Below are 13,651 nucleotides of genomic sequence, written 5' to 3'. Positions count from 1 at the left end.
TGAGTAGTAAGCATGACCAAATGCTAAATAGAAAAATAAAACATGAGAGGGGAGCCAGAAGCTCTTGGGAGGAAGTGCCAGATTCACACCAAGATTACAACACCGCAGTTGACAGTCAGCAAACAGCTGCATCTCAACACTCTTACATATTTAGAAATATTCCCCCCAAATCACCCTAAATATAAAAACAAAGTTTCTTTTTTTAGTAAAAGGTAGGTAATTATTTCTACTTTTTAATCTAAATTCAAAGTGTTCCATCCTACCCTAAATAAACGAATGAAATCCTAACTGTAGAAATACATTCTTAAATTACTCACTATTCATCAAAACAATACTAATAGGAGGGTGGCCACGAACACAAGATGTTGGGTAGAAAGCACGATACTTTTTAATACTCTTCATAGGGACAGGACAAATCCAAGGCATTACCACCAGGGGAAAAAAAGCTTTTTCAAAGCATACGTACCCTGAGTGACTGACAAAAGCAGAGTTGCAAATACGGTAAATGACAAGATACCATTCCAAAACCACACAGCTTCCCTTTTTATTGATGCTCAAGAAGTGAACTTTAAATGACATTTCATAAGCAAAACACAAATGAAAACACCTAATTTGCATGTATAGTATAGGTAAACATACATGTTATATGGACTTAATCCTCATCTAAATATAAAGAGAACCGTTCTTTGACCTCAAAAATAAATTCAATGTTGGCATTACTGTTTTTTAACTTACAGTGTTTTATATTTAACAGGAAAAATTATGAATAACCAAGTTTGGTGTGGTCATGGATTTCAAGTTAAAGTATAAATAGAATTTTTAAGAAATAATCTGTATAATAAAATAACTTTACTTTTCAACCGCAGTACAGTCATTTCCTTCTATCAGTAAAAATATTCCTTGATTACAAAGCAGCCTTTATTTTGCAAATGTATTTCAGGAAAATAGCTCTATCAGTATTTGAAACACCACACACTATTTTAAAAAGGCAGCAAAGTGGCAGAATTCAGATTTAAAATAGTATATTGCAAAATAGTTCAACATATTATTTCTAAGCACAAGGCGAGCTCCATTCTGAAGGATACTTTTTAATCTTATAAAGCAAACTGTTCCAATATTTCTGTGGTAAAGTCTAAATGCTTACAATAAAAGATAAATCTTTACGCAGACAGGACATAAACATCAATACTTAACCACAATACAAACATTTTATATGATGACATCACACTATTATGAAGCTTAGTTTGTTATCATGTGCCCAAGAAAGAAAATGAAAATACAGTTCTGTAGCTTTATAACAGGCTGAGCTCTGCAACAATTGGAGATATAAAAACAGCAAACACAACACCAGTTCTATGAGTAATAAAACAAAAAAAAAATCCAGATATTATAAACATTTAAGTAAATAACTAATACACCTTTCCTAATACATCTTAACTTGCTCTCTTCTGTTAAATACTTTTTTTAAAAATGTTTCTCATATCCCAGAAGGAAAGGATGGTAAATTCTTCACAAAGAGAAAAGTGCGTTATGTTTTAAAAGTGCTTCGTGTTTATGTGTTACAAACATATCCAATAAGGAAGTTAAGTTTGTGCAAAAAAATTCTAATTATTACTTGAATTCATAAACCTTAATCATGGATTTTTTGTAGTTTATCCAGATGAAGCAGTCAAGCAGCAGAAGAAAAATCTGAGATTGGATATTTTGTACAGAGGAAAGAATACGGGGCCACAAGTGAGGAGACCCACATTCTATTCTTAACTCAGTTAACCAACTGGTTAGTGACCCCAGGTAAGCCAGGCTTCATTTCAGTATTTGGCAATGGGCAAGAAGCAGAGCCGGAGAGCCTCTAAGGCCCCTTCCAACACCAAAGTTATCACGTATCTTTAGATGAGGCATTTATGAAAAGGCAAATAATTTTACCAAAATATATAAAAAATATACTAGCAATCCAGCGACTATTCTCTTATTGGACTTATCAGTAATAAAGCACGGAAAGAAAGAAAAATTCCAAAAATGCTTGACAAATAAAGGTCATGTGAACAATACACGTAACAAAGCTAGAGAAACCCTTCACAATTAGGGTGCTAAGAAAAATCCAATATGATGTGTAAAATTAAAACAGAATAAGCAAAGAAATGTAACAGCTGGTCACCTGATGGCACTTTTTTTCCTGAGTCCCAGAATTTTCTTGGGACCTAAAGCTTTAAATAATACTTATTTTGAAAATTGCTTTAAAAGAATCATGATTCCCCAGAGTTCATATTCATGGCTTTGTAAAGAACTCTCTCTGAATTGTTATAATGATTTTTAAGATAATAACTCTATTTTCAAATTTTAAATATGGCTAAAGTAAACCATTTACCATGGACTCTTTATTTACACCAAATATATATATTCAAGCTTATTTAATATTTTAGAAGCTTAACTCAACAATTCTCATCCACAAGTTTTGACCCATTAATCCCCCGATAGGTCACTCTGCTCGGTCGAACTAAGACTCCGTGGTTCGGCTTACAGGTGAAATAGCGCTTGTCACCCACTGACCCATCATTTTTCCCCTTGGCACTTCGGAGCTCAAGTCCAAGCCAGATACCTGAAGCAAAGTCAGTGGGGCCCACGTACCTAACAGTACCCATCTCATTAGAGCTCGTGAGCAGGACCTGAGACCCCTCGTGCAGCTTCACGCTCCCTTCAATGCTCCCTGCAGTGGGGGTGCTGCTCCAACTGCGACGCAAAGCAGCTTTTGATCTATGCAGAAAGGAAAGGCGGGAAAAACGCTTTAGTGCCAAAGCCACATAACGCAATCATCATATTCATTTCCACTGCCACATTCGGAATTCATTCATTCAGTCCCCAAAAGAGAATACTTTATGGTCACAAGTTGGTTTTTTAATTTTAAATAGCAGTTTTAGAATATACAGTTGACCCATGAACTATACAGGTTTGAAGTGCGTGGGTACGCTTATACCCAGAGTTTCTTCCGCCTCCACCACCCGGGACAGCAAGACCATCCCCTTCTCTTCCTCCTCCTCCTCAGCCTGCACAAAGTGGGGGCAATGAAGATGAAGACTTTTATGATGATCCGCTTCTACTTAAGGAATAGTAAATATATTTTCCTTATAACTTTAACATTCTTTTCTCTAACTTACTTTATTGTAAAAATACGGCATATACTACATGTAACATACAAAATATCTATTAATTAGCTGTTTATAAGTAAGCCTTCCAGTCAACAGGAGGCTATCGGTAGTTAAGTTTTGGGGGGGTCAAAATATACACACTGATTTTCAACTGTGCAAGTGAGCATGCGATGGCACGCCCAACCCCCACATTCATTAATCAAAATTCAACTGGACTTTTAACATTTTAAAAGTTTTTGTCTTTGCTCTATTTTAAGACTACCCTATTCTGGATTTAAGATTTCATTTGCCATTTATATATATATATATATATATATATATATATATATATACACACACACACACACACACATATATATAAAATGTGTGTAGACACACATACGTATATTTACACACACATACATGCTTTCAGTAAAATAGCAATTAGAAAAAAATACTTATACCTATTTAATTTCTATCAGCATTATCAAATAAAGCAAGAAGAAAGAATCTAGTATTTTGGCTGTTTTAATTGCATCAGTATTGTCAAAGGAAAAAGAAAAGAATCTAGTATTTTGACTATAGTAAATTTAGTTTGTTCACTTTAAAAATATTTTTCATATGAGAACAAATTTTTAAACTGTAAGTCCACAGCTTTGGAAATACCTATATACATGTTCTATGTATGAACTCCAGTTATAATTAAAGGTTTAGTAACCCCCACTTCCATGCCGGGCCACTAACACTAAGGAGGGGCTGAGGTGCCTTGAGCAGCTGCCTCTCCTTCTCCCTGCAACATGACATTCCTTCCAATGTGCTGGAAACGTCTCCTAGCACCCACCACCACCATGACCTGATAATAAAGCACGGGACTCCCCGGTGCACTCAGCCAAGGCCTCAGGCCCATACTGCCCCAGAGCTGCCTCCACTGTCCACTGGAAGTAGCTGACATTTACCCACAGTAGAAACATGACAAGGGTCTTGTTGCCCCCTGAGCTGAGACCTTCCAAAATGGCCAGAAAGAAACCACCAAAACTATCTGGAGCTTTCCATCCTCAATCCCATGCCACCTCTCTTCCAAAAGAAACCCCTCCCCTTACCCCACAGTAGCTTCAAAACAGAACCTGTTACTGAAACTACACAGGAGCTTATTGTGAACAGAATCTGGGTCCAAATTATTTCACCTTTTATTTCACTTTCTTTATTTTTAATATGCCATCACATACAATGTCTCATTTGCTCCTATTAACCACCCTGTAAGAAAGGAAGATGACTAATTTTAATGGATAGGAAACTGAGGCTCAAAGATTTATTCTAAGCCACATCTGCCAGTAAGTGACAGAATCCTAATTATAAAATGGTCTTAAATTATTTACATGTCAAATGCACAAATACAATAAATTTAATAAAGAAACATGTAGTACCTGTAAGAAAAAGCATAAATCTTTACTGAAGAACATACACAAAAGAGCTGTTACTAAATAGAAATGTATTTATGTTCACTCTCCCCAAATGGGTATTTTTTAGAACCAGACAAAATTACTGTAATTTTCACATAAATGACAATATCATTTCCTAAACACTTCCTAGGTGTCTAACCACTTCACATACGTTATGTCTTTCAATCTCACCCAAACCAGTGAAGGCGGGATTATTATTTTCTTGTAACAGAAGAATAATCTGAGGCTCAGAAAAATTAAGCTATGTGCCTAAGGTCAGAGAGATGAAAAAGGCAAAGATGAGGCTCAGATCCATGGCTGTACAAGCACAAAGGCCAGGCTCTCTTCACAAACACAATGAGTACTGGTAACTAAGAAAAGGTTGAATAATAATGAGGCAAGGTTTACACTGCCATTAGGTTAAATTATAAAGTTACAATAGTTAAAACAATGTGGCTCTGGCATAAGACTGTAGTTTTAAACAACACAGAAAACATATTTTAGAAAAATGAAAAATACACATAATTATTTTACATGTGATTAAAAAGTAAAACTTCAAATCAGTGATAAAGGAATGAACATTGAATTAGGAGTGTTGTAAAAATTAGCTGAGAGAAAAGGATATGATTCTCACCACTCCTGTATATTAAAACAAACTGCAAATAAAGAGCTTTAATGCATAAACTGAAAATAGAGGCTGGGTGCAGTAGCTCATGCCTATAATCCCAGCACTTTGGGAGGCTGAGGCAGGCAGATCACTTGAGGCCAGGACTTTGAGACCAGCCTGACCAACATGGTGAAACCCTGGATCTACAAAAAATACAAAAATTAGAGGGGCACGGTGGCAGGTTTCTGTAATCCCAGCTATTCAAGAGGCTGAGGCATGAGAATCGCTTCAACTCGGGAGGTAGAGGTTTCAGTGAGCTGAGATAGCACCACTGCTCTCCAGCCTGGGCAACAGAGAAAGACTCTATGAAATAAATAAATAAATATTGAAAAACACACTCACACACATTTATGTAGAGAAAGAGGAAGTATGGGGGAGGGAGTAAGGAAGGGGAGAGTTCAACACATGTTTTAGAAGTCTGGCATCTATTATTAAATTCTGATTTTTTTCATTTATCTTTTTTCATATTTTAAAATTGCCTTTTATTAGTCCAAATGACAACAATACATCTACAGTCTTAAGTAGAGGTATTGTAAATCTCTATAGGTATGTAAATCTCTATAGTAAACAGGTATTTACATCACATTGTAAATCTCTGTTTACTGTGTCCTACCTCTGTCCTGCTACCTAGACTCCTAGAGAATGTAAACAAAAAATATTTCTGTAGGATGTATTATTTTCTCCCTAAAAAATTAAGTTCATTAGCATATACATTTTATATATTTTATTGTATTATATAGTTATATATATAAACATTTTATATATATAAACACACATATATAAATATATATATATATTTTATTGCACTTTAGGTTCTGGGGTACATGTGCAGAACATGCAGGATTGTTGCATAGGTACATACATGGCAATGTGGTTTGCTGCCACCATCCCCATCACCTCTATCTGGCATTTCTTCCCATATTATCCCTCCCCAATTCCCTACCACTCACTGCCCCTTCCCTAGTCCCCCCTCACAACAGACCCCAGTGAGTGATTCTCCCCTGTGTGTCCATGTGTTCTCACTGTTCAACACCCACCTATGAGTGAGAACATGCGGTGTTTGGTTTTCTGTTGTGTCAGTTTGCTGAGAATGATGGTTTCCAGATTCATCCATGTCCCTACAAAGGACACAAACTCATCGTTTTTTATAGCTGCATAGTATTCCACGGTGTATATGTGCCACGTTTTCTCTGTCCAGTCTATCATCAGTGGGCATTTGGGTTGGTTCCAGGTCTTTGCTATTGTAAACAGTGCCACAATGAACATACATGTGCACGTGTCTTTATAACAGAACGATTTATAATCCTTTGGATATATACCCAGTAATGGGATTGCTGGGTCAAATGGAATTTCTATTTCTAGGTCCTTGAGGAATCACCACACTGTCTTCCACAATGGTTGAACTAATTTACATTCCCACCAACAGTGTAAAAGTGTTCCTATTTCTCCACATCCTCTCCAGCATCTGTTGTCTCCAGATTTTTTAATGATCGCCATTCTAACTGGTGTAGTGTGGTGTCCCAATGTAGTTTTGATTTGCGTTTCTCTAATGACCAGTGATGATGAGCTTTTTTTCATATGTTTGTTGGCCTCATATATGTCTTCTTTTGAAAAGTGTCTATTCATATCCTTTGCCCACTTTTGAATGGGCTTGTTTTTTTCTTGTAAATCTGTTTTAGTTCTTTGTAGATTCTGGATATTAGCCCTTTGTCAGATGGGTAGATTGCAAAAACGTAATCCCATTCTGTTAGTTGCCAGTTCACTCTCATTGTTTCTTTTGCTGTGTAGAAGCACTAGAGTTTAATTAGATCCAATCTATTTTGGCTTTTGTTGCCAATGCTTTTGGTGTTTTAGTCATGAAGTCTTTGCCTATGCCTATGTCCTGAATGATATTGCCTAGGTTTTCTTCTAGAGTTTTTATGGTGTTAGGTCTTATGTTTAAGTCTTTAATCCATCTGGAGTGAATTTTAGTGTAAGGTGTCAGGAAGGGGTCCAGTTTCTGCTTTCTGCACATGACTAGCCAGTTTTCCTAACACCATTTGTTAAACAGGGAATCCTTTCCCCATTGCTTCTTTTTGTCAGGTGTGTCAAAGATCAGATGTTATAAATGTGTGGCGTTGCTCCAAGGCCTCTGTTCTGTTCCATTGGTCTACATCTCTGTTCTGGTACCAGTACCCTTCTGTTTTGATTACTGTAGCCATGTAGTATAGTTTGAAGTCAGGTAGTGTGATGCCTCCAGCTTTGTTCTTTTTGCTTAGAATTGACTTGGCTGGCCGGGCACGGTGGCTCAAGCCTGTAATCCCAGCACTTTGGGAGGCCGAGGCAGGTGGATCACGAGGTCAAGAGATCAAGACCATCCTGGTCAACATGGTGAAACCCCGTCTCTACTACAAATACAAAAATTCAGCTGGGCATGGTGGCGTGTGCCTGTAATCCCAGCCACTCAGGAGGCTGAGGCAGGAGAATTGCCTGAACCCAGGAGGCGGAGGTTGCGGTGAGCCGAGATCGCGCCATTGCACTCCAGCCTGGGTAACAAAAGCGAAACTCCGTCTCAAAAATAAATAAATAAATAAATAAATAAAATAAAATAAAAAAAAGAATTGACTTGGCTATGGGGGCTCTCTTTTGGTTCCATATGAAGTTTAAGGTGGTTTTTTCCAGTTCTGTAAAGAGGGTCATAGGTGGCTTGATGGGGATAGCACTGAATCTATAAATTACTTTGGGCAGTATGGCCATTTTCACAATATTGATTCTTCCTAACCATGAGCATGGAATGTTTTTCCATCTGTTTGTGTCCTATCTTACTTCCTTGAGCCGTGGTTTGTAGTTCTCCTTGAAGAGTTCCTTTACATCCTTTGTTAGTTGTATTCCTATTTTATTCTCTTTGTAGCAAATGGCAGTTTGTTCTTGATTTGGCTCTCTTTAAGTCTGTTATTGGTGTACAGGAATGCTTGTGATTTCTGCATATTGATTTTATATCCTGAGACTTTGAAGATGCTTATCAGTTTCAGGAGATTTGGGGCTGAGACGATGGGGTCTTCTAAATATACAATCATGTCATCTGCAAATAGAGACAATTTGACTTCTTCCTTTCCTAATTAAATACCTTTTATTTTTCTTGCCTGATTGCTCTGGCTAGAACTTCCAAAACTATATTGAATAGGAGTGGTGAGAGAGGGCATCCTTGTCTAGTGCCAGATTTCAAAGAGAATGCTTCCAGTTTTTGCCCATTCAGTATGATATTGGCTGTGGGTTTGTTGTAAATAGCTTTTATTAGTTTGAGATACATTCCATTGATACCTAGCTTACTGAGGGTTTTAGCATAAAGGGCTGTTGAATTTTGTCAAAGGCCTTCTCTGCATCTATTGAGATAATCATGTGGTTTTTGTCTCTGGTTCTGTTTATGTGGTGAATTACGTTTATAGACTTGCCTATGTTCAACCAGCCTTGCATCCCTGGGATGAAGCCTACTTGATTGTGATGGATAAGCTTTTTGATTTGCTGTTGCAATCGCCTTGCCAGTATTTTACTGAAGATATTTCCATCTATGTTCATCATGGATATTGGCCTGAAGTTTTCTTTGCTTGTCAAGTCTCTGCCAGGTTTTGGTATCAGGATGATGTTGGTCTCATAAAATGATTTGGGAAGGATTTCCTCTTTTTGGATTGTTTGGAATAGTTTCAGAAGAAGTGGTACCTGCTCCTCTTTGTATGTCTGGTAGAATTAGCCTGTGAACCCATCTGGACCTGGGCTTTTTTTTCAGTTGGTAGGCTATTAATTGCTGCCTCAACTTCAGCCCTTGTTATTGGTCTATTCAGGCTTTCGACTTCTTCCTGGTTTAGGCTTGGGAGGATGAAAGTATCCAGGAATTTACCCATTTCTTCCAGGTTTACTGGTTTATGTGCATAGAGTTGTTTGCAGTTATCTCTGATGGTAGTCTGTATTTCTGTGGAATCTGTAATGATGTCCCCTTTATCGTTTTTTATTGCATCTATTTGATTCTTCTCTCTTGTCTTATTAATCTGGCTGGTGGTCTATTTTGTTGATCTTTTTGAAAAAAACATCTCCTGGATTTATTAATTTTTGAAGGGTTTTTGTGTCTCAGTCTCCTTCAGTTCTGCTCTGATCTTAGTTATTTCTTGTCTTCTGCTAGGTTTTGAGTTTTTTTGCTCCTCTAGCTCTTTCAATCTTGATGATAAGGTGTTGATTTTAGATCTTTCCTTGCTTCTCATGTGGGCATTTATTGCTGTATATTTTCCTCTAGACACTGCTTTAAATGTGTCCCAGAGATTCTGGTATGTTGTGTCTTCATTCTCATTGGTTTCAAAGAAGATCTTTATTTCTGCCTTCATTTCATTGTTTATCCAGTCAACATTCAAGAGCCAGTTGTTCAGTTTCCGTGAAGTTGTGCGGTTCTATGTTAGTTTCTTAATCCTGAGTTCTAATTTGATTGCACTGTGGTCTGAGAGACTGTTATGATTTCCATGCTTTTGTATCTGCTGAGGAGTGATTTACTTCCAATTATGTGATCAATTTTAGAGTAGGTGTTATGTGGTGCTGGGAAGAATGTATATTCTACAGATTTGGGGTGGAGAGTTCTGTAAGTGTCTAATAGGTTTGCTTGGTCCAGATCTGGGTTCAAGTACTGGACATCCTTGTTAATTTTCTGTCTCGTTGATCTGTCTAATTTTGACAGTGGAGTGTTAAAGTCTCCCATTATTATTGTGTGGGAGTCTAAGTCTCTTTGTAGGTCATTAAGAACTTGCTTTATGTATCTGGGTGCTCCTGTATTGTGTGCATATATATTTAGGATCGTTAGCTCTTCTTGTTGCATTGATCCTTTTACCATTATGTAATGCCCTTCTTTGTCTCTTTTGATCTTTGTTCGTTTAAAGTCTATTTTATCAGAGACTAAGACTGCAACTCCTTTTTTTTTTTTTTGCTCTCCATTTGCTTGGTGCTTGATAAATCTTCTTCCATCCCTTTATTTTGAAGCTATGTGTATCCTTGCACATGAGATGGGTTTCCTGGATACAACACACTGATGGGCTTTGACTTTTTATCCAATCTGCCAGTCTGTGTCTTTTGATTGGGACATTCAGCCCATTTACACTTAAGGTTAATATTGTTATGTGTGAATTTGATCCTGCCATTTTGATGCTAGCCTATTTGTTGACACAGTTTCTTCATTGTGTCGATGCTCTTTACCTTCATTTTTGGAGTAGCTGGTACTGGTTGTTCCTTCTATGTTTAGTACTTCTTTCAGGAGCTCTTACAAGGCAGGCCTGGTGGTGATGAAATCTCTGAGCAATTGCTTGTTCCTAAAGGATTTTATTTCTCCTTCGCTTATGAAGGTTAGTTTGGCTGGATATGAAATTCTAGGTTGAAAGTTCTTTAAGGATGTTGGATATTGGCCCCCACTCTCCTCTGGCTTGTAGAGTTTCTTCAGAGAGATCTGCTGTGAGTCTGATGGGCTTCCCTTTGTGGGTAACCCGACCTTTCTCTCTGGCTGTCCTTAGCATTTTTTCCTTCATTTCAACCCTGGTGAATCTGACGATTATTTTTTCATTTATTATTGTGCCATAAAAATGTTTTTATATCACAGCACGGTCTTTAAAAACATTGCCAAAGTCACGCTGAGAGAAGATATTAAAGAATGTGAGAATATGAGCAGGACATACAAGGAAAAGCTTTGAAAAGGTTATATAGAATACGACTCATCTCCCTCTGCTTAAAAATTCAGACACATGGTTGGGTGTGGTGGCTCATGCCTGTAACCCCAGCACTTTGGTATTTCTCCTGTGTTTCAGATCACCTGAGGTCAGGAGTTCAAGACCAGCCTGGCTAACATGGTGAAACGCTGTTTCTCCTAAAAATACAAAAAAAAAAAAAATAGCTGGTCTTGGTGGTACGCACCTATATTCCCAGCTACTTGGGAGGCTGAGGCATGAGAATCGCTTGAACCTAGGAGGCAGAGGTTGCAGTTAGCTGAGATCACACCATTGCACTCCAGCTTGGGCAACAAGAACAAAACTCCATCTCAAAAAAAAAAAAAAAAATTCAGACACATGCATTAGGAAAACAATGGGGAAAGTATATACCAAATGCTAACAGTGATAATCTCATCTAGTTAACAAAATTACAGATGACTTTTACTTACATTCGATTTTTCTTAATTTTTCAAATATTGTACAACTTTCATAATCAAAGTTTTTAAAGAAACAATTAATGGATTCAACATCTAAACCAAAAAGTAGTGACTTGAGTAAACACTTCACATTCTGTTAGGAATGATTTGATTAAAGTTATGTCAAAGCTGAAAAGCCAGAGAATTGAGAAACTTAAAATTACAGCATGTTTGAGAGCTCTGTTTACTCATTGAAAAACATTTATTTGCCACCTATGAAATGGCAGGCATGGGGCTACATTCTAGATATTTGCACATAATAATCAGTAAAATGTTATAAACACTGTAATAAAGACCCTATACAGTGCAGAACGAGCACAGAAGAGGAAGACGTCTCTCTTCCCTTAAAGCCTCAGGAAAGACATGTTAGTGGGGAAATGATATTTCTGCCAACTTGAAAGATAAGCACACAGAAAAGGGAATGCGCAGATGGTCATCTGAGCAAAATATATATATATGTGTATGTGTGTGTGTGTGTATATATATATGTATATATATATACACACACATATATATATATACATATATATATATACACACACACACACACACACACACATATATACATATATTAGGTTTTTTTTTTTTTTTTGAGACAGAGTCTTGCTCTGTCACCCAGGCTGGAGTGCAGTGGCGAAATCTAGGCTCACTGCAACCTCCATCCCCCAGGTTCAAGTGACTCTCCTGCCTCAGCATCCCAAGTAGCTAGGATTAGACACCCGCCACCATGCCCAGCTAATTTTTATATTTTTAGTAGAGACTGGGTTTCACCATGTTGGCCAGGCTGGTCCCAAACTCCTGACCTCAAGTGCTCCTCCCGCCCCAGCCTCCCGAAGTGTTGGGATTACAGGCATGAGCCACTGTGCCCAGCCGCAGTATGTGTGTTACTTTTTACTATTCCTGAAAAGCATGCAGTTTAGAGAACTGCAGTCACCTGTGAGGATATCACCATGAAACAAAAGTCAGGAGAAACACAGGAGCCAATCATGTAGGCCTTTGTAGGCTGGGCCAGTGAATCTGGACTTCATTCTGTGTTTGAGAATTTGAAAGCTTTAAGGGAGAGGCACAAAACCAACGCAAGCACATGATGTGGGAGGACAGACCTGCGGTAAACTGGATCATATGAATACTGCCTAAAGACCATCAAATGTGGGCTGACCAAACCATGCCAATGAGCCAGATTCCACAGATAAGACCCAGCGAGGACTTTTGAGCAGGCCCTGGGGATAACATGGAGAAGAGCTGAAGTGAGCTGGTAATGACGGGACAAGAGACAGATCCCAGGCGGGATGTAGACATCCAAAGAGTGAAGGAGGATGGATGCCTCATGCCTATTAGATCCCTGTGACGACTGTGGGAAAATCTCAAGCTCATTCTTGGCACCGGACATACAGTGTTCTGAAGACAGAGCTGCTTCCCTCCTGCTTTCTGCCATGTCTTCCTCGGGATGAAACACATTCCTCACTACCATTTCTGTACATGATCTAGAAAAATCTTGTTTTCTCACAGAAAGGACATGGGAGGCTGTTCCTTCCTGTTTCCCAGCTTGCTTTCACTCACGGGGGCCTAACGTGTCCTTTGCCCCCAAGGCCTTCAAGTTTCTACCCAGGAATTTTCATCATCTCTGACTGGATTTTCCATATTTCTTCTCAAAGTATCATTTCTTTCCATACAACTAAGCAAGGAAATGGAGCAGAGTTTGATGAATCTCAAGACACGCACTTTCTCAACACGCATGCTTCAGAACACACCATGCCTCCAGACAGATTAACAACTGATAGCACAACACGCAATCAACTCTGGCCCCTTGCCTGGCAGAAGGCCATCTTAGCACTGCCCTGTCTCCCTCACCCCTAGGAGCAGGGACAAATGTCCTAAGCGCCTGCCAGCACCTGACACTCTCTCTTTTATTCCTGAGAACAATGAACAACAAACATTTTGGTTGCACACTCTATGAGTAAAAACAGATAAATAATTTTAAAAGCTTATTCTCTAACCCCAATAAAAGTATATTCTTAAGGTACTAGTGTTAACCTGTATAAATATTACTAAAGCTTTTTTATTTCATAGAAAACAGATAAGTACTAATATTTCCACCTCATGTCCACAGAGCGTCTTGCATCTAACCATACCTGCTGTGTAATTCCCAATGTTCAGATTGCTTTCTCCTTCCCTTGTTTCTTTGTATCATGTTCTTCCACTCACCAACATCTCGACACTGATTTGGATACCTCTC

The 13,651-nt window shown here is 38.2% G+C and overlaps 1 protein-coding gene across 5 annotated transcripts in view; it reads right to left on the bottom strand.

Moving 5' to 3' along the window:
- Window positions 1–519: 519 nt before the first annotated feature.
- The window catches only part of CLIP4 (CAP-Gly domain containing linker protein family member 4), a 74,885-nt gene continuing 61,753 nt past the window's right edge, over window positions 520–13,651 (bottom strand). For all 5 annotated transcript variants that reach the window (XM_032239198.1, XM_032239196.1, XM_032239199.1 and 2 more), the window contains one exon: window positions 520–2,751. In XM_032239198.1, coding sequence (XP_032095089.1) covers window positions 2,430–2,751 — 322 coding nt within the window. In that variant the 3' untranslated portion in view covers window positions 520–2,429. The remainder of the gene's footprint in view (window positions 2,752–13,651) is intronic.

Source organism: Sapajus apella, unplaced genomic scaffold (genome assembly GCF_009761245.1).
Source record: "Sapajus apella isolate SASKATOON/1434 unplaced genomic scaffold, GSC_monkey_1.0 scaffold44, whole genome shotgun sequence".
Classification (NCBI taxonomy): Eukaryota; Metazoa; Chordata; class Mammalia; order Primates; family Cebidae; genus Sapajus; species Sapajus apella.
This window is presented reverse-complemented; position numbering and strand designations above follow the sequence as displayed.